The sequence below is a fragment of the Catharus ustulatus genome, chromosome 1, assembly GCF_009819885.2.
Source record: "Catharus ustulatus isolate bCatUst1 chromosome 1, bCatUst1.pri.v2, whole genome shotgun sequence".
Classification (NCBI taxonomy): domain Eukaryota; kingdom Metazoa; phylum Chordata; class Aves; order Passeriformes; family Turdidae; genus Catharus; species Catharus ustulatus.
This window is the reverse complement of record NC_046221.1, coordinates 149,714,845-149,736,346: the sequence shown is the minus strand read 5'-3', so window position 1 is coordinate 149,736,346 and position 21,502 is coordinate 149,714,845. Positions and strand designations below refer to the sequence as shown.

The following is a 21,502-nucleotide window of genomic DNA, read 5'->3' as shown; positions in this document are numbered from 1 at the left end:
TTTTGTTTGTTTGTGCAGTTAGAAACAGTTCAACTTCACATATTTTTTGCTTCTAAAATTTTACCTTTTTCTTAATCATGGTATTAATCTTAGAAGCTGAGATGAATGAATTACAGACTGAGTAAATATAGTTCAATCTTTAGGAAATGGTGTATTGCTGAAAAGAAACAGATGGGGAAAATAAAAGCATACATAAATAAAATTGTTCACACTTAAGAGTGTTCTGTTTTACAAAGGAATCACAGGGCCTGTGAGGTTTTACAGCAATGATGGAGGATGGGTGCATTTCAGGGAGTGATTATTGTGAAATACGTTGACAGCAGGTTCTGAAATGGTCTCAGTGTCTTGTTAGTAAATTTGCCTCAGTTCTGACTCCTGCTTGGAAGGAGTGAGCTCTCAGTCCACCCCCAGTTTTCCTCCCCCAGCTGTGGGCTACATCCCCACATGTCACATGAAGTGTTAGGTCATCAGCCCAACACAGCATGTGAAAAGCAGCTGCCAGGAGGAAGTTCACATTGGGTCCTGTTGTATCTGTGGTTTTTTACTGGATTGTTGGGTTGGGTTTTTTTTCCATTTCCCAGACCACCCCAAAATATTATTTTCCTTTAAAAGTTGAGGGGGATGGGGACAGTGTTTGTGTATGATTCTACCCATGGATATGAAAGGTTAAGAGGTTTCTAGTACGCCTCTTGCTGGGTTACAAGTTTCAGTGTTGTAAGTATAGCACCTGTCCTACTTCATACAGAAAATAAATGGCTTAAATTAATGGTCCTACTAAAGCATCCTGACTATGATAGTAGAACTGTGCACTCTGGCAGTAAGGGAATCTAACATATTTATCAAGAAATTATTAAGACAAACAAAACATTAGTTGAGAACTGTCTAAAGAATGCTGTTGTGATGATTACTCATCTGCCCTTAGGGCTAGAAACTTGGTAGCCTCCTTTGAACCTCCAAGGCTGTGCAAGGTTACATTTCTTATGTGAGAGCAGATTTTATTTGCTAATAATCATCAAGAATATTAGGAACACTCCCTTCACTTAAATCTTAAGATAAAAGACTGTCAAGATGAGATTTTGTGTAAGCAACGGATTTGATCTCTCAGGCTGTAAGGTGGCTTGTCTTGCTTTGTTGACTCCAGTGAAATCAGATAAAGGTACCCTTCTTTAATATTTCACTCATCTGAAAGTACAGTATGTCAGAAGTAACCTTTGTAAGGTTCTGCTGTATCTGTCAGTGGTTATTGATTGGCCTGGTCTTTTCTGCTTCCAAAATAAATGCCTGGCTGTAGGCTGCATGAAGTGCTATTAAAGTTGCATGTCATTATGGCTCATCACTGATAAACACTTAATTGAACTTTTTCCAACTAATTGTGATGGTTTGAAAGTTGATAAAAAGCAGCATCCCATTTTTTCTTTATTTCTGCAAAGGAAGGAAAAATAAAATACAGTGATGGTCTCTTTGTGCACTGGCAGTTCTTTTTCTGATGACATTCAGAGTCACTTTGGGGTGACATCCTGAGCATTCAGACTCAGATCAAACAGATTCCTTGGCCATTCTGCATTTTTCCAGGATAATCAAACTGGAAATGGCCGCTGCTGACTTTGTGGTTGCTCTGTTTACTGTGTAGGTGTGCATGAAACTTTGGAGGTCTAGACCACAGTCATAATGTTGATTGGATTGTGGTCTTGTTTATCACAGTTACTGCACTTTCAGGAAATTATGGTTTATCTGGATTGACATTTTTCTGAAACAGTTTGAAACTGGACATACTGCATATGCTGCAGTAAAGTGTAGAGCTAAACTACTTTAGTTATTATGTTTAAACAGTTGATTTACAGCAGCAGATCCAAGCCTGAGGTGCAAATCACTGCCCCTGGAGTTTGGATGCAGGAGTAAAATAGGAATTCAGTCCTACTGTGAGAAGCTCAGTCCTCTGCAGTTCCCCAAGTTAGCTGTAAGTGCACTAGTTCCTCAACGTCTAGCCATTAGTGGCTCTCTGCCAAAAAGTGCTGTGGAAACCAGCACACAGACAGATATATAAATGAACACTTGTTGGATTTGAGGACAGCACTGACAATGATGACCTTTTGCTTTACTTTCTAAGGAGGTAAAAGTTGTTACAACTGTTCTGTTGGAATGTCTTTTAATAATATATAATATTAATACTGTATCTGTTGCACTTTATTACTCAGGATTTAACTGTTTCCAAAGTGGTAACTCATGGGCTTTGAGGTTTGTAGATGAATTTGCCTCACTGAAATTGGTTAGTAGTACATTTCATTTTCCAGTGCTTTGCTCTAAAGTAAAGAAAGCAGCTTTAATAGAAACACAAGCCCTGTAGATAGTGACAACAGAAATGAGAATTGCATCAGTGTGTGGCTGCAGTGTGTCAACTACTTGATTTAATAAAATCAGCATAATACTGTAGCTATGACTGAAAATACAACTGATCACTCTCAAACCTAGAGGATCAATAAGGATAGCAAGTTTTCAAGTCAACTACCTGAAACTGGTAGAGGCACAAAGTATTCTGAATTGGCTTCCTGATTTAGATGTTCTTTCTTTCAAAAACAGGGATTTCACTAGAATGTTCTAGAATATTAAAATAAATGTAGTAAAAATAACACCACCGTTAAGCTATTATTTTAATATAAGTGTAAGGCAATGTAGTTGTTAAATGAAAGTCAGATGATGAAATCAAAATTTTTACTGGTTAAAACTGTATTTTAGTTAAAACAACAGCTTATCTATACAATACTTACATTTTACCTTTGGTATTGGTATAAGGAATTGTCTGGTTTTAAATGCCACTAAAAAATGGGAGTCAAATGAATCTGTGAATTGAACTAGTTAAAATGTTCATGTTGGTGCCAAATTAACTGATTTGCTTAGCATATCTTCAGAAAACCTTTGGCTGGTTTTAATTTTTTTTAACTAGACCTTTGCTTTTCACTCTCAAACTTTAATTTTTGTCCCACGGACCTTAAAAGAGCACTCTCCTAGAGAGAAAATTGATAACCTTTTTCAGAGATGTATAATTTGAAAATTCTGGTTGTTTAGACTAATTACAGGACATTGCATTCTGGAAACTTGAAATCATTTATGCTTGGTAATTTTTTCTATGTACTTTGTTGGTGGTTCAACAGATGCATAAACACAGCATTAAATTTAAAAAATTGTGTGTCTTAGATGTTTCCAGAGTAACGCTAAAAAGAAAAGAAGCAATAAGGAAAAACGGGATAATTTTGAAAATATTTTTATGGTATTTTCCTTTGTTTGAATGTTTTCTCTGTAGAGAAAATGCTAGCCAGAGATTCAGTTCAACTGCCAGGCATAGAGTGTGCATTGCCTTTCTCATTGGTGAGCTTTCTTTGGTTCTGGGAGAGACACATTAAGTGGTTCTGTGCTTGTATTGATGTCCCCCTCTTCAGAGCCTGTCCATGTCAGGTGCTGCTGCAGCACCAGCCTGTCCTCAGGACCCATGAGCTTCAGCTTTTGCTATGAATTGTGAAATTGTCTTCTCCCGCCCTGATGTTTTCAGTAATTTAGGGTGCAAGTGAGGAAATTTCAAACAAGTGTCAATTTGTAAAAATCTTGTATCAGCCAGCTGTTTTATATTCACTGGCTGTGCAAAGAAACAGAGGTTGTAAGTTTATGGCATCCCACTCTCTTCACACAAGATCAGAAACTTAGGAGGGACCTCATGAAAGCCTGTCAGCATGTTAAAGTCTCAAGTTACAGCTTTTCAAACTGTCAAAGTTCAAAACCAAAATAAGAGAAAAATAGGTGAAACACTCTCTACCCAACAATATAGTTCAATGTTAATGCACCAATGAGTATTAAAACTTAAGTGAACAGTATGTTATCATTATCTGACAGCAATTTATATTATGACAGAAAATGTTAAAGTTTACCAGGATCCAAATCCCTTTAATTTTAAACCTAAGCTACAAGACGTATGTTTTCATATTTTATTCTCTCTCACGACATCTTCAGCATTTGTAGTTGTCCCTGGGGCAAACAGTACACAAATATTCTGATGCTTTCTCCCATGAGATCATAATCCTGTCTCATTTTAAGCACCTACCAAGCTAGCTGGAACACCACAAAGCCAACAATTACACTGGAATCTCCACATCCTAAGCAGGAGGAGATCCATGTGGATAGACACATGTATGTGCATTTTTTCCCAAGGAATGCTACTAACCACTTCAGAAGTGAGCTGCTGGACTCACCCTCCACTTATTGTGTGTTTCTGTGTTTTGTGAAACCTGGGGTTCAGTCCTTCTCTCTGTGCCAGGAAGAAGTAGGTTCCCTGCAGGAAGAAGGGAGTGCTCTATGCCTCTTTGCAGTCCTGCTACCCCTGTTGATAAAAGGATGATTATACTGCCCTGTGAGGCAATCTCTGTTTAGCCTTGCTTTCCTTAACTACACTTGTCATGTTCCTGGCATAGGCTTTAAGTAGGTACTAATTAAAAGGAAGAGAAAAAAAAAAGGTTCTGTATATTCAACACTGAATTTTATGCATGGAGATCTGTAACATTTTTGATGGAGCTTTTATAGGTCTGTTATTTAGGCACATAACTGAGTCCAGTAGTTGTGATCAATCTTTTGGAGCTGTCATCCAGGATCAATATATTTATTTGATTCTTGATTTCAAAGCACTCTTTAACAGTAGGAGGAAATTTTCTAGATAGCTGTTATTTTTGCATTTAAAAACCCAAGAGACTAGAGTCACTATTGAGCTCTATGAAGAAATTGTGTGTGCACTCCTATTGCTGGCTCAGTAGAAGCAGATTTTTGTAATGACATTCTTTCATTTTTTACTGACATCTTTTCCATATTACCATCAATGTTGACTGTTTCCTTAAGTGTCAGTAGCCCTTGAGTTGCAGTTGGATCCCATTTCTCCCTTTCTTGAAGATCTTCCCACCTCTCTAGGTGGTCACCACCATCCCTTTGGCCCTGTTGGCTTAAACTGCTGTTGTATTTGCTCCACTTCAGTCAGTTGTGTTTAACTGCTTTAACAAACAGATGTTTTTTTTTAGTAACACACCTGAAATAAGTTATGAGGTGATAATACAGACTGTTGCCTTGGCAGAGCTGGTGGTTCTGTAAACTGCAGGAAATTAGCACAAGTGGCAGGTCCTGTAACGGAGTCAGGAGAGTCTGGTTGGTGGCATCCTCCATCTTCACTTGACACTACTGCTACATCATCTCTGCAGACTTTAACCAGTGGTTTTATACCATTAGATAATTTTTTTTAAGTTCAGAGGCTTAGCTTTGGCTTGGGGTTGTTACAAATGTAGTGTCTAGACTTACAGGTTTAGTTTTCAAATAAAAATAACTGCACAATTTGGAATTAATGGAGCTGAGGAGTTTTAACAATTTGTGTCGTGTTGTGTGGGGTTTTTTTTCTATTTGAAGTTGACTTGAATTTGCCATGTGTATTTAATGTATCATGTGGCTGTAGCTTGAGAACACATGAGAATGTCTTCTGTATTTCAGATAATCTTTTGTACATTTTCTGTACAACCAACCAGTGGCCTTCAGGCTTTTTGCCAAGACCTTTATTTCTGTGTTTCTAGGAGCTCTGTTTGTGTCACTGCCACAGTTCACCTGTAACTACTGCAGCCTGTTTTAAGAGTATCTAATACTGCCTACTTTGATTTTCTGAGATACAGCCTCCACCCTTTCTTTTTCTGATGGCCTGAGCCAGATATATTCCTTTTTTCACCATTGTGTCATCTGTTTAATGGCTGTTTTTGAATCTTTGCAGCTGCTATATAAAGTTGCCTAAACACTGAATGCTTTAGAGGAAGGAGCTCAGGTTGAGGATAGGTCTAGATACACGAGGAATTCCTTTAAGAGTATTATTGGAAATAGTTACATAGTAAAGCAGTTTTGTACCTTTCTGCACCAATGCAGTATACTTGCACACTGTCTTCATTGTTGAGAATGGCTCCAGACAACAATGTAAAAATATGGTAGTAGGTATGCATTGAAGTCAGCAAGTGGAATTGGTGTGCATCGTCTCTACCTGCTATAAGATACATAAAAAAGTAAAGTTGTGAGTTCTAACAATAAATTTTTGCATTGATAACATGAACTTACTGGTGCTTAGTTCTGATTAAATGAAAACTAAAGATTTTTAAAGTACTTTTATATTAGAGATTCCAAGTTTATAGGAAACTATTGTGCTCCAGACTAGTCTCCTTCATAACCTCAACAGAATTTTATATTGCACCATATTCCTGTCTTGTGGTTAAGACCAAACATATTTCTAGAAAGACATCATTTTGCTGTTTAAGACTCCAAGCAGTAGAGATTCCACCATGTCCTGTAGTAAGTTATGGATTATCCTCACTATAAAAATGTTTTGTGCTTCTGTTCTGATATCTAAACACTTCATATAGATCTAGATTTTGTTTTTTACAGACATATTTATAAACAAACAAAACCCAGAACCATCTAGAAATTTTCCTATATATATACATGATTAAATCAGTTCTCAGTCTTTTGGGTGAGGCTAGAAAGATCACATGGAAATTGTTCTCAATACTTGTTCGTCATAGTACAGGGAGCTGTCTCTTCAGACTTTCAGGAATCATTACCATAGGCAAATCATTCTTATCTTTAGAGTTAAACAACCAACCAGCCAAACAAAAAGATGTACTGGAAAATAAATGTGTTTTCAAACATACAGCAAAAGATCATTGCGTAGTAACATCAAATAACATCATTTCTTTTTATTTAATTGGGATATTTTTACCAAAAACTGGGTGGGAAAAACCCCCATATTTAAAGTAGCAATGAAGAAAATCCATTTTAAGTAATACTTAGAGGATTAGTTGCCTTCAAAAATTTACTGGTGCTTTTCTACATTTATCTAATTGTTAAAGCATTCTTGCAGTGGAAGTGATCTGACTCAATTTCTGCATAAAGGAATCTCAGTATTCCTACCTTCGAAACATTTCTACTCTTTAACAAAGGCATCCTTTGAATAATCTTTACTTATTGGAGCTATTGCAGACTGTATGAAATAATGAAATACTAAATTAGACAAAGAGAGAATGAGAAAGTCATTCTTGCATTGAGATGTCATGGACCATATTTCCTTCCTCAGGTTCAGATGCCAGGCTTGTTCAATATATAACTCGTTCTAGTATACTTGTGAAATACATGCTGGTAAAGATGGTATAGTTGTCTTTACTGGGCTTTGGTTTGTTTAGGAAAAAGAGCTTTGTATAATCTTTCAAACAGGATAAATTGGTTGCAAGAGGCAATTTTTAGAAAAATCAGTTTAACTTTCCACTCTCAGAAGGTCTGTATGTTGTTGCAGGGAGCTTTACCTCCTGACTACAAAGAGTTCACATCCCAAAAATGCACTTTGTTGTGCCAGTCTCGCACTTTATATCAGAATTTTCACAAGCAATTATATTGGCATTATTCAGGGTATAGTGGCCTTCCTACTCTATTTAAAAATGAATTTCAGGAAGCTAGTATGACTGGAAGTGTCCTAGGGTTCTTTACAGTTCCTAATTGTCTGGGATACTTTTATGCTGTTGAGGAAGGTAGGACCATCTCTAAAAATTGTCAGTAGTGTGGGAACTTCAGTGGCATGTTCAGAGCCTTCTCTGAAGCTAAATGGTACAAGCATCATAACAGAATCCATGTTTTTATGTTTAAATGATAATGTAGGTTTTATATAATATTTCAGAATTCCTTATGTTTGGAAACAATGCAAGTTAGAAATTTGCTAACCCCACTGTATCCATTCTTTTAGGTAAGGAGCAATCTTCAGGAGAGATAAACATGCACCCTGTCTCAGCAGCTCCACTCTCTGTGTTTAGTAAAGAATCAAACTCCTCAAAACACAGCGACCACCATCACCATCACCACCATGAGCACAAGAAAAAGAAGAAGAAACACAAGCATAAACATAAACATAAACATAAACATGATACTAAAGAAAAGGAAAAGGATCCCTTTGTTTTCTCTAACAGTCCAGCCAGTGCACGATCGATCCGTTCCCCATCACTTTCAGACTGATACCAATGGCTTCTCTGGAGTTCAACCTGCAATACTCTTGGAGTGCTTAGAAGGATGTACATAACTGTAGCTTCTATCTTTTTTTTATGGAACTAAGAATATGTGAATTGCCTGAGCAATTCAGAAGCTCTGCCACCTTTGAAGCCTTCTTTTTGCATGTGTGGTTGTTGAAATCTGATTCAAAAAATATGGTTTATGATTCTGACTCATTTTGTATTTCACTGTTCTCCACACCTCCCACTCTTTTTTCCATTTTAAACAAAGAAAACAGCTCTTTGTGTAAGGGCCCCATGTCCACTGGCAGCCCCCTGCACATCACGCTTACCATGTGTATTGCCAGAATCAATTATGGTTTAATCCTTTGAAGAATGTTAGAGGCAGAGTATGTTTTAAGCAGAAGCCAATTGCCAGGCCTTTGGTGACAGACTGTTTCCAGAGCAGTATTGTATGACTAAGTGCAGATCTCCTCAGAAGACAGGGACTTTCTTTAGTCTTCAGCTGACCTGTTTCTTGCTTTAACCATTGCAACGTAATGTCAGACTTCTAAAAGAACAGTATGTAGAACATTTTCAGTTTTCAGATACTAAAACTCTTGAAAAATTCCAGGCTGCTTTTAAGCTGGTGGTATTTATTATGGACATGAGCCTTTTAATATGATTAAATTCTGCAGTTGTTTTTGGAATTTTAGCAAAATGCATAATGCATGTTTTGTCCTGTAATCAGGCTTTTAAAAATCCAATAAAGTTTGCGAATTATTTTGACAGAGGCAGATTTTTTTTCTTCAAGCTTACATTGGAATATGCTTTTGAAATATGTTTGCTAAAATTTAAAAAATAATTCTGAACAGTTTAAAAATTAAAATATTGAAATATTGAAAACATGTATTTCTTTCTCCTGAGGGGTGATTTGTTTGAAAGCAGGATCAGCTCATGAATCCACAAGAGAAATATCAGTAGATTAAACTAGGTCTGGGACTTTAAATGATGGATACATTTAAATTTCTTTAGCTGTGTTTTATGCAGTGTACTACACTGGGAAGTGTTTTATTGAAAAACTTAATTTTTTAAAAGTTTTAATAATAGAGATAAATAATCTCTGCCACTTTTTATCTATTTTCTTTGTCTGTGTGTAGAAGGCAGTGTTTTATTTCCATGTACTGGTTAGCTTCTGTTGCCCAGAGTTCACATAGTGTTCTACAAGATGGTTGTATTTGGCTTAAACATTTTTTTTATCAGTTTTCACAAATTTTCATGAGAGACTGATTCTCCATCTTAGAGCAAAGAGAGAAAGTTCAAGAGGGACCCAAGAAGACTTTTTTTAAAGCCATATTCTGTTTCATGAAAGTTAATAAATGCTTTTATATTCTATACCTGCTGGTGAATCCTGTAGTTCTTGGAATAAAAAGTTATTTGTAGACTAGAAAGATGATAGGCTCAGGTATTTTGTTTTTCAAACACCATATCCTTTTAATACTGCATGGATAGTTGTGCTAATCGTTTCACTTGGAACATATTTGGACAGCCCTGCAGCCTCTCCTGATCTGCTTTGCTGTGTCAGGGGAAGCCCCCCTGGGTTTTCTTTTAGTGATAACTGCAAGCTCTTGGAGCTTAGGTGAGCTAAAGGTGCAAGAGGAACACCTAAGCACGGGTTGAATGAGGTACTGAGTGTGTTTTGGGTACTAACCATGTGTGCGGCTCAGCTCAGCACTCCTTGTAGACAGCAAGTAATAGCTCAATGGAAATACTTTGAGGTGTTTTTCCCTTGGCTAAGCAGTGATGTAACAGTGCCAAGGGTGTTTGTGGGAGACCTGGGCTAATAAGCAATGAAAGCTGGCATTGTTTGGGAGATTGAAGGCAGATGCATTTATGTTTTAAAAATGAGGTCATGGATAATTTAGACTGGTGTAGTTTCTACTTTCAGAGATGTGGATTTGCACTCTCTAGGCTGAGGGAAAACTTATTGTTCAGTGATACAGGCACAGAACTGAGGCAGAGCTGTAGCACAGGAATTCTGCCATCAGAGGTTTTGCTGTATGACTTTAAATGAACTACTAAATACATGCTGAGAAAATATGGTGAAGGTACTGCCAATAGAAAATTGGAAGACAGGAGAGGGAGGGGGAGAATCTAAAATTCTTTTTCTAATGCAGTTTCTGAGGTTGCATCATGTTCCTGGTTCAGAAAATCCATCAGTGTATTTGATGGAATACAAAGTTTAAGGTCTGTAGGTGGTGGAACATGGACAAGCAATGTTCACAGACTGCTAAGTGTGCTCAGAAATCAGAATAATTTGGCAGATGGCAGAGGTGATTCAAAAAAAAGAAAACTGAAGTTCAGAAGGAATGAATGTGAAATACTGAACTCCAGGGAAAAAGAAGTGCATGAAAGCAAGTAATTCTCCCTGTCTTGTATGGTGCAGTGAAAAAAAGCATCTGGTTGCACAGAGGTGAGTAGTTTGATACGATAGCAAAAGTAAAATCACTTAAAGATTAGCAGGAATTTTTTAATATAAGATGTGAAAGTAGTTGTTCTATTGAGTGCCAGTGATTTCGGGCACCATATTTTAAGAAGTAAATGGACAGATGGAAACAAGAGGTGACATTGCATATAAGGAAATACATAAACAGAACTGAGTATTCCTGGTCTAGAATAAAAGAAGTCTGAGGGAGGAACTCACCCTTCACATACCTAAAATATTGCTACAACAAAAAATGTTTGTCAGTTCTTGACATTTCCTTTGGGAAGGGAGGGATTAGCTTTATTCACAAGAAAAAATATTTTTGTTGAATATTAAGATGAAAAGCATTCTAACAGGCAACTAATGATGATGTGAAAACTCATTTCTTGTAGGCTTGTAAGCAGCAGATTGGCAAATGTCTGGAGAGGATCTTCATGGGATGCTTCACCCCACCACAGTGCAGGGACCTCACTGCTATGGTTGTTTTTGTGATTTCTTTAATCTTCATTTTAGTCAGTGAAGTTCTTGTGGTGCCTCCCTGGATGTGACCAGCACCTGCAGAAAGTTTAGGAAACTGAGATCTTTGCCTGCCAAAGATGTCACCAACTGAGGTTTAGGTTGAGTCTTTCTTCTGTGGAAAAACTGATGCCTATTTCAAAGTTGTAACCTGACATTGATTCAAGTTAAAATTTGATATTTGGATGGTGGATTAATCTCTGTCTTCTCTCCAGGATGGTGGATTAATCTCTCTCTTCTCTCCACCTTCAAACCTCATAGGTTGCCTGTAACTTATGCACTTGCTTTTGATATGGGTTCTGATTTTTGGTTAAAACTTCTGCTTTATAGCTCTTCTTAAACAAAAGGAAAATATTTTATTTAGGTGGGGTATTATCCAAATGCAAGAATGCACATTACACATATAAATAGAAATTAATCTGTTGTAGAAAATATGCAAAGCAGTCAAAGTCTGGAGTATTTCTTTTGGTGTATCAGCTTTTAGCATTAATTCCTTTATTTTGTTCAATATAAATATTAGAACATACATAAGTCTAGGGCAAATATATAATACTAAAATATATGCATTTCTAATGCACACTTTTCATTGGGTTTTTTCTTTATTTCTCAGTATAATTATAGAATAAAATGTCCACAAAGTAAGTACTGCGTCTCTTAAATTTGTAGGCATGTAATGAGGACATAACTCCTGTCCTTAGGTGTTCAAGTAAGCAGGAATTTCAGCTTTGGTGAGTCACTGCCAGGCCCTGTCAGAGTGTGCCAGTGCTGAGGAAGGAGGGACAGCAGGATGCACTTTCATGGAGTCCTTGGGTGAGCTCGTAACATCTTTGAATCAGCAAGCTCTGCTGTCCATAAAGCACTCAAGCTGACACAAGAGCTCCTATCGATGAAAATTAGTGTCTTACACTGTTTAGCTTTTGGGAATATAAGAGTTTCTTACTTTTATTTGATTTCATATTCATAGAAATAGATCTTTTTTTAAATTTTGATACAAGAAATTTTGAATCATGTCATTATTTTTAGTTCTTCATGGATATTCATTTTCAGAACTTAAGAACCCAGTTTTTAATGGAGCATCTGTATTAATTAATTAATTAATTAAACAGCCCTTAAAATACACATGGTAAGTAAAAATGTTTTAGATTATATTACTTTTGCATGTTTCAATTTTTATATATTAATTAAAATATATATTCTTAATTTTATATATACATAATTAATAATATATATTCTGATTTTATAATTTTAAATGACAGTAATATATGAGTGTTTGCATATGAATATGTCACAGCAGCCAATATCTAAAGTCTGCATTGTTCCATAGTCCTCTGATACCATAAATATATTCTAAACACATTTCTAAGGCTTTCTTTTACTATTATTTTTGTCCTAATAAATCTACAATGTTAACAATTTTTGTTGATGTAGAAGAGTCAGGATTTCATTTGAACAGCTTTGCATTTTATTGAAAAATCCTTCTGTTAATATGGTGCTTAGGTTGTGGTAACCACCATAAAGTGACAGAACAAATGAAAGCATATTTAGCTGGATTTTCTTAATCTCTGAATGAAAGTGGATCTGCACGGTTATGCTTTGTACTGGTTTAACAGCTTGTCCCTCCTGCAGCAAGAAGCTCTTTTTCCCCCACAGCTCCTGACCCCACAGCAGCATGTAGGATTTTTTTTTGCTAATTGGGCTCTTCTGTGGCCTAATACAACTCTCTAACTGTGAATAAAGTCGGGGTTATTCTTGCTCTGTTAGTGAGCTGAAACTTTTGGGCAGAGGCTGAGTAGGCAGCAAGGCTCATGCCTGGCTTGTGGAGTCTAGGGTGGAGTGGGAAGAGGGAGGGAGGGAGGCGTGAGCAGGAACAAAACCCTCTTTGGCAGCAGCGGCCAACTCATTTGGCTCCACTGCTTCGTGTGACTTTGCGCCGAGAAAATCATACAATAGGGAGAATTCAAGTTTTCACATCTGCGCCTCTTTGGGAGTCTTAATTTTGTTGTGAATTGGTTGAGTGATTGTTTTGAATCAGATTCATTTTGGACATTTGGGTAGGTTGGAGTGAGATGAGCTGATGTGACTAGCAGTTATTTTTTCTTTGCTGTGTTAAAAAAAATTACTCTCAATGATAAGAGTGGAAAAGAAACTCACTTCAAAAATTTCTCCGAAAGTAATTTCAGGTCAAATAGAGTTTTATTAATTACTTTTTTCTTCTATTGCTATTGTTATTATTATTCTAATCTGTTATATTGTGGTTTTCTTTTATCCACAGAACTGAATTTCACAAGAGTTAATCTGAAGCAATTCATTTTGAAAATACACTCTTCATTTTCTCAATATTCTTATATTTTGTAAATAAAGCACACTGTGAAGTGTAAGTAACCAGTAAAACTTCTAAATTAAAATATTCCCTTTAAAAAAAGGCAGAGTTTGAAAGCAAGTACAAATGAAAGCATATTGTAAGACCTGATTGATTCTTCCCCTTTTCAAAACCATATTTCTGGGGGGAAAAAACTCTCTTTCAAAACTTACCTATTTTATAGCTCATTTCCCACCCAGGAGCTGAATCAAAGCATAAGGGGGAGGAAGATTTGAAGTTTTGAAACTATTTTACTACAACTTTTCAAGTTGATATGGAGGTCATGGAAATTTTTGACAATGCATTATTGTCCTGCTAATGTTAGTCAATTGCTAGTTTTTCTGTACAGTGAAAATCTTGAGATAGGGAGGAAGAGAAAGGTCTGGGATGGTTTGTTACCTCAGAGAAGAGAGACTTGGAGAGATTAAAGGTCTCCCATCAGCTCTGTCACTCACCCTCCTAAGGCAGCTTCTGCTGCTTTTAGGTAGTACAGAGCTGCTGCTGTCATCACTTACTTTCCTCTACAATTTCTTTACCTTCAAGTCATCTTCCAATTTATAGATATAATAGATGTCAGAGGGATGTCCAAGCTTCAAGAAAGACAAATCACTCAAAGACATCCACTAGAGCAGAGGGTTTAAGCTGCTTAGGAGCAGGTTGATATTCTACATTTGGGGATTTGAGTCTTGTCATGGCTATTCATGTTCTGTTCCCAGCTCTGTGGCCAGCAGGCTGCATTTCTCTCTGAGAACCAAACATAGACATTCCTTGTCCCTTGTGGACTCTACAGTTCCAGAGCCTGTGCAAGCATCTTTCTTGTGTTTGGAGCAGTATGTTTAAAAAATGCTTCTCCATCTCAAATTTCATTTTATAAAGTTGGAATTTTTATGTTTGTTTTTGAGTAACTGACTAATTTCAAAATACTGAACATTTTCTGTTGCTTTTATTTTGAGAGTCAGAATTTTACAAAGAGGCATTTCTTTTTATAGCACTGAAAATCTTCCAGGTGCTCTATGAAACACTCAGCCCTTACTAAGTAGGATAAGACACAAAGGAGGAGAGAGAACAAAAGCTTTTTGTACATCTCTTCATGGAAGAGAAATACAATTACACTGTAGGAGAACTGATAAAGGACTTTAAGGAATTGGTTGTTGACTACTGCTATGATGAAGAGATATGAAAACTTCAGAGTAAAATAGTGTGGAGAGGGCAGCTGAAAACAGTACTCTTTTTGCAAAAAAAGTTTTAAAATTTAATTGGCTATAAAATAATTTGTGAAATGAAAACAAGAATGTGGTAATGTATATAATGTACAGCAACTGCTTAATTTTTGACCATCATCCTTGAGTGCTGTATTCCTTAATTGAGAACCTAGCAAGAGCTCAGTTTCTTTTTCAGAGTCAAGCAGCGTATCGTGGTTGAGTATCTGTCATCCAATAGAAACTAACAGCTTGGTGGTTCACTTTTTATTTTCCTTCAGTGATTTGTGCTATCAGGAATAGAGAAAGCTTCTAAATATGTGATTTACAGCTGTTTTACAACAATACTTTGTACCTGATTTACCTGTTTTGTGATAACATATGTAATGTATACTTGGGCTGCACAGAAACACAGTTGGGAGTTTGCCTTTGAGCTGTATTTTTAGCAGTAGATATTTCTGATTATGGCTGTGAGTTGAGGCAAGGACTTGTACCTTTCCCTAGAGTCTGAGATGATTTTGAGTAATAAGTGCCACCATTTGAAGCAGATGTTATACCACCTTTAAGAACTCCTTCCAGCTTCCTCAGGTTAAGTGCCAGCTTTTCTAATTCATCCACCTTTCTTGTACTTCACTATGACAGAGATTTCACCCAGGATGATGGGAGGATTTGGTCTGGGCAGATTTTCAGGCTGAGGTGATCCTGCTCTACGTGCTGGGCTCCTGAAGCAACTCCTGGCAGTTTCTTGTCTGCTGCAGAAAAGAGGGAGGTTGTAAATCCTGGAGTGTTTTTTGGTAACTGGTATTTAATGTAAAGATGAATTAGTATAAGGCATCCACAATGTTATTACTGTTAAAAGAAGGTGAGTTGTTGCATGTGTAATACTTCGTATTCCTTGGCCTTTGACATTCATTGGAGGGACATGACTATCCAAGATTTTTAGATCCTGGTATAATTCATAAATTTTTGTTTGTTTTTGTATCTGCAGAGTTCGTCTCTGTGAAGGCAGCATCTCCCTTTTCCTTCAGGTCCTCTATTTACATACTAATTACTTCTCTGCCCTTTCCAGAGGGCAGAAAAGCACTTGCAGGCAGCTGAGCTGTAGTCATAAGTGCCAGGAGTTTTCTCCAGCACACCTTTGCATTGTGACTGGTACGTACATCAACCACACAAATGAGCTGTTTTGAACATTTCATGTGCCAGCACATGCTGTACCAGCACCTTGCCAGGCAGAGGAGGGGATGGACTGGAAGGTGAACCCTGTGTACCTCCCAAGAGCTGAACACACTGCACAGACAAGGCCAACTCAAGCTCCTCTTCTCTCTGGCCCCTTCCCCTGCTCTCCCCTCTTCCTCCATTCAATTTTCTTTACCTCTAGTGTTGTTTAACAATTCTCCAGCTCAGACACAATTTCAAACCTCATTAAGATAAAGAGCTGAACCAAAAGATGGAAGTAGATTTATTCACAGGGCATCAGTACATGCCACCAAATAATCTCTCCTGGCCTTGAGACACTTGCAGAGATGGAAAACACTGCATTGCATGTGCGCAGGTGAAGCACTCTGGTCATTTGCCACTGTCTACTCCCAAAACTACTTGTTTTGCTTTTTCAGAGTTTTTGACTGTCTCTAGTGTTTTCTGCAGCCCAGATGGATGCAGTGTTCTGCTCCTGGCACAGCTCTGGGGTGTTGGAGTGACTGGGGCCAGGGAGCAACACCAGTGCCTGGCATGACTCTGCTTTCTGGACAGGGGGCCATGCTGGTTCTCCAGCAGCAATCAGAGATCTGTTTGATCAAAATACAGGCAGCAATTCACCTCTGCACACTGCTCATGTCCAGCACTGTTTACAGGCTGGCCTGAGAACAGGTGACTGAGCAGCATTTTCAGCCTAGAGGAAAATAGGTAGTTTTGTTTAGGATTGGGTGCATTTTCCTTTTTGGAAGGCTACTCTTTTAAACATCTTAAGCATCTGAAATTAACCTAATCATGTACTGTGTCCTTTCCATTCAGAGATTGTAGATTTCCATTTATATGTATATAAATAAATAAAATTTGTTGTTAATGATTGCAGGATTTCTGTATAAATTGACTTTATATGGCACTGATCATGCCCCCCAAGTTAATAATGCTCATATTAAGGTTTGGTTCTGAAATACAGCAAAACTTTAGAAAGGCATAGGGAAATGAGAGGCCCCGTTGTGAGCTAATGACCTCTGTGAAGGAACCAACATGTCAGCACTGTAAAATGAGATGCACTTAATAGCTTTTCACAATGGATGCTTGTGTACGATACACATCAGCATACTGTGAAGTGGCTTGTTATGATAAGACCATAATATAGAACTTTTCTGTTGAAATGGTTCTCTCTCCCTACTTCTTGGGAAATATTTGTTCAAATAAATATGTGGGTTAGTGAGGCAACAGATAGTTATTTGTCTCTCAAGTGTGAGTAATGTAATATGAACAAGCATTAATGACCTAACTCCTTAATTCAACAGGAGATCCTTATTTTTCTTACACGCTAGCTTATTTCTTAATATTTTGGAATCCATTGCTCAGTGTGTGTTGTGTGTTCCCAGGGGAGCTGAGAGCAAGTTACAAGCTTTGGATTAACTCTCAGTTTTGCTCAACTTTATCATCTCTTGGACTCTCTCTGGGGCTTCTTCAACTCAATGGCTGGCAACCATGAGTATCTTCTCCCTGAATCATCTGCTAACATCTGCCTGAAATACTGAAAGACTCACATTTTTCAGTGGATGTGAGAGGTAGAACTGGCCAAACTATTCACGTGATTTAGAAGTCCTTGCCTGATTTCCAGAAGAGACTCCAGCATGGTGAAACCAAAGCCCTGTGAATTTCTGTGAATTAGCACCTTGATACAAGGCTGAAGCAGTTCACAAAATCACTGCCACCAGGGCAGAGGCAGCAGAAGGGAACTTTGAGCCCAGCCATTCCAGAGGGAAGTCTGTTGGCATGGACAGTCCTCTGATCAAAGTGAATCAAACATGAAATAAAAAGCTAAGCTAGCACAGGGAGTGAGGGAGCTAAACAAATGGATCAAGAACTGTGAGAGGGAACCAGTGACAGGCCATAAAGTCACAGGAAGATCTGAGAGGCAGTAGCAACAAGGAAGAAAAGCTGAGCATCAAAGAACAATGGGCAAAGATGGCTAGACAGAATAATTTAGAACCATGATCCACTGGGTTGTAACCAGAGGTTCAAGAGTCTCACTGCTTCTGGACAGCAGGTATCATATCCATTTGCTTAAAATATGTGTTTTATTCCTCTGTAAGTATGAGTTACCAAAGGAATGACAGCCTACAACAGCTGTGATTGCCAATCTCTTACCTCATGTGAGCCAGACAAGGTCCAGTACTGCTGCTGAGCCATGAAGGAGGCAGACATCATCAGCACATTAGGAATTGCTCTTCTTCGAATTCAGTCTTTCAAAATAATTTTAAAATAAAACAAACCACAAAACACTCTCTTTGGAGATTATGAATAAGGTCAATTTGAATGGGCATAAGACCATCTGGGCAACTTCATGCAGTACCTTGGCATTCACGTATGATGAGACAGTCTCAACACAGTGTCTGGAGTGGGGAATGCAGCTGCAGGAGAAATCCAGTCATGCTCAGATTAGCTCCATGTTTTTCTGGAGAGCTGGATCCTGTTTCTCTGTCTCCATAGACAGAATTATTATGAGATGCTGCCAGGTCTTTCCAGCTGTAAGTTTTAGAAAAGGTAATTTTGTTAACCTCTCTGTTCAGCACTCAGCTTTAAATGCCCGGCTCAGATTAGGAGAAGTGCTGAGTCTTGATGGGTTCATCTGAAGGTAGCAGGTCTGTGCTGCACACATCCAGTACAGCCAGTCTCTGGTAGTGCCTGTTACAGACTGTGGTAGCAGTGCTTTATAATGCTGTGTATTCTCGAAACTGGCATTCTTCAAGTCTTTAGGTAGGCTCTTAAATGAAGTAGAAATAGTTTGTAAATGTGCCTGTGTCTCATCTGCAAGTGGTGCTGCCTTTACCTCAAAGGAGTGCTGTCGAGATATTTTGGAAGCTGCTTGGACACCACTGCAAGGATATTTCTTGATCATCTTGTCCACAGAGAAGCTTTGAATGGTGCTCCACAATAAAGCCAGGAATTTGTATGCAGTGATTGTGCTGAGCCACTGTGCTGCTGTCAGTGTCACTGGCAGCACCTGGAAGATTCAGCCGGCCCTGCAGCCCTGATGTGCAGTTCTGCTGCATTTGAACAGCAGGGGTGTGTTCTGTGCCCCTTTCTTCTCAGCAGCATTTAGCATTGTAAAATGGATGTGTCTGACAGCAAGTTGGCTCAACATTTGCTGTGTGGTGTTGATGTGGGAAGCAGATGAAGCAAGGGTGTAAGAACATCTGTTTGTTGCTGTGGTTGATATTGCTTGAAGCAAGGGTCTAGAGCACCAAGACCTGTGCAGAAAGTACCTGAACAGGACATATACGAGCCAGAGCAACAAACACGAATCAGCATCTGACCAGAGGACAGACTGAGTGCAGTGGGAGTCCATCCTAGTCTGGGTGACCTGGAGTATATTTTGAATGATGTATTTGCATTTAGGTGATAATGCTGGTACCCTAAAACCATGCTAAAGCTGGTTGTTGCAGAGATATGAATATTCTAAAAAGTGCAGGAGAATTGTTGGCCTACATTGGATGTCTTCTACAACACAGAACTGGTTGCTGTCTTGATCAGGTCCTTGGTAGCAGAGAAGCACAAAACCAGCTGAGAACTCCTTCTGCATTAGACAGGAGATTGTCCCTCAGCCATACTTCAAACTCCCTTCAGCCTTGTGCTGCTTGTTGAACACCATGTGGCTTCTCAGTACTTGATCACTTTTTGTATTTGGCTGGTGGCCTTCGAGTCAAGTCAGTGGCTACTTGCCACACCCTGTTAAATCTGTCTGTTTTACGGTCATTATAAAACATTAGATGGACTTTTGGTGAATGTAATTGGTTTTCTCTTTGGACAATATTCCAAATTTAGCACATCTTCATCGAAGCTTAGCATAGCACTTTCCTGGAGCTGCATCAAACCCCAGCACTCAGTGTTTAAAACTCAGCATTAATGCCTGTTGGAGATGATGTTGTAACAGCCTCTGTCATGCTTTGAGTGATGGTCTTGTTTTCTTAAAATTTCTCTTACCATCTTGGAAATATCAAATTTTGGAATCAAGCACTGACTTTAGTGCAGGAATGTTCCCTGTGGGCCCTGATGTTTTATCCAAGAGTCCCAACCTTTGTATACAATTGCTGCTGTTGATTTCCAGTCTAGGGGACTGACTCAAATTGCCCCCCAAGTTTGGTGTCACCAATAAAATTCACATCTCTTTGCAGATAATCAGAAAGAAGAGCTGGGCATTAGGAGATCATCTGAGTTTGTAGACATTGAAAGAACCCTTAATTAGTAGCTCTTGAGCTGAAGATTTATTAAGTGATTTTATGTATTATAGTCCCTTTTGAGGGACTGAATGCATCTCTTGACAAAATGAAACATCCTTTCTCTGCTTCTCTCCATTCTGCACAATTCATGCTCCCCAGAGATGGGAGGAGTTCCTTCAGTGACATGCAAACAAAAAACTCAAGATTCTGTTGCTACATGGGAATAGCAATTCATATTGGCAATTTTTTGAACCTTTAGTATGTTTTAACCCTCTTATTCTTGTTTTCTAGGTGAGGAATTTGTTTTGGCTTAAAATTCTCCAGAAAGGCCTGGGTAATCCTGTTGCTGAAATATAGAATTTCTCTGTGTAATGGAAAGTGCATGAGCTGGAGACACAGAAAGTGCCAGCTCCTGGATTGTTTCCTCAAACATTTGCAATGGATATGGAATAATTCAGGGAATCTCTTGGTTTTGTCATGAAGGGTGAACTTGGCAATCACCTTGTTGCACCTTCAGCTCATAAGTATTTGGATGGAAGTGAACTTTTTATATAAATTTCATATCCAAGCTGCTTTGTGGCTCCATATGGAGGGTAAGATTTAGTATCAGGTAAGGGAAGGAATCCCTGCTCTGAACAAACAGCCCAGCTGTGTGTTACTGTTGGGCCTGCTGCTAATGTTATTTCTGATGAGGCATGTTTACTTACTTTCACCATGACTGTCCGGAAATCCCATGGCAAGAAATGTCAGAACATTTGCCAAATCACTACTTCACCCATCAAGCTGATTGTTGTGTGTTTTCGGTCTGGTTCACATTAAGGGTTTGCTCCATCACTGCCTTTGCTCTTTTGGGGTATATTGATTACTTGTGGTGGGTTTTATAACAAACAGCCCTTTTTGAGGGATTACTCCCTCCTTTTCTCCCTGAGCCTGTGGCATGTTAGTAAATACAGGACTAATCTTTTCTACTTCAGACACAGTTTGTCTAAGGCAGTTCATCCAAAGCAATCAAAAGCAAACTCTTTCCAGTTGATTATTATATTATAATGTCTTTTGCAAAGCAAACAAAAAAGAAAAAGCATACCTATAAAACAGAAGGAATGTAATAAAACTGAAAGAGGCTTAGTTTCTCCTCCTGACAAGCATTTTATTTTTCTGTATATCAAAACTTTTTCAAGAATCAGAAGTCCTGCAAGCAGAGGTAGGCTGGTGCTGCCTGAGAGCTGGTCTGTGTAAAGGGAAGGTTTGGCAGCCTGGGTCTGGCTGGCAGGGAGTGCACACAGCCAAGCCCCCTCACATCAGCACAACTGGGGGGCTGAAGTCTCTCCAGGGGTTCCTCCAGAGCACAAGAGGAGATTTGACTGATAAAGACAGGCCTGAAAGGCTGTCTCAGATCTGCTGTCTGCAGTCCCTGTGAAACTCTGCAATGGACAGAGGGGGCCTTTCACAGCCTGGGTTTGGAAGTCTGGCATCCTCCCCAGCCTCTGATTTAACAA

General features: G+C 38.5%; 1 protein-coding gene across 3 annotated transcripts in view; it reads left to right on the top strand.

The window, feature by feature from the left end:
* TAF2 (TATA-box binding protein associated factor 2) overlaps window positions 1–9,424 on the top strand; it is a 61,198-nt gene extending 51,774 nt beyond the window's left edge. For all 3 annotated transcript variants that reach the window (XM_033063079.2, XM_033063087.2, XM_033063070.2), the window contains one exon: window positions 7,790–9,424. In XM_033063079.2, coding sequence (XP_032918970.1) covers window positions 7,790–8,055 — 266 coding nt within the window. In that variant the 3' untranslated portion in view covers window positions 8,056–9,424. The remainder of the gene's footprint in view (window positions 1–7,789) is intronic.
* Window positions 9,425–21,502: the final 12,078 nt, after the last annotated feature.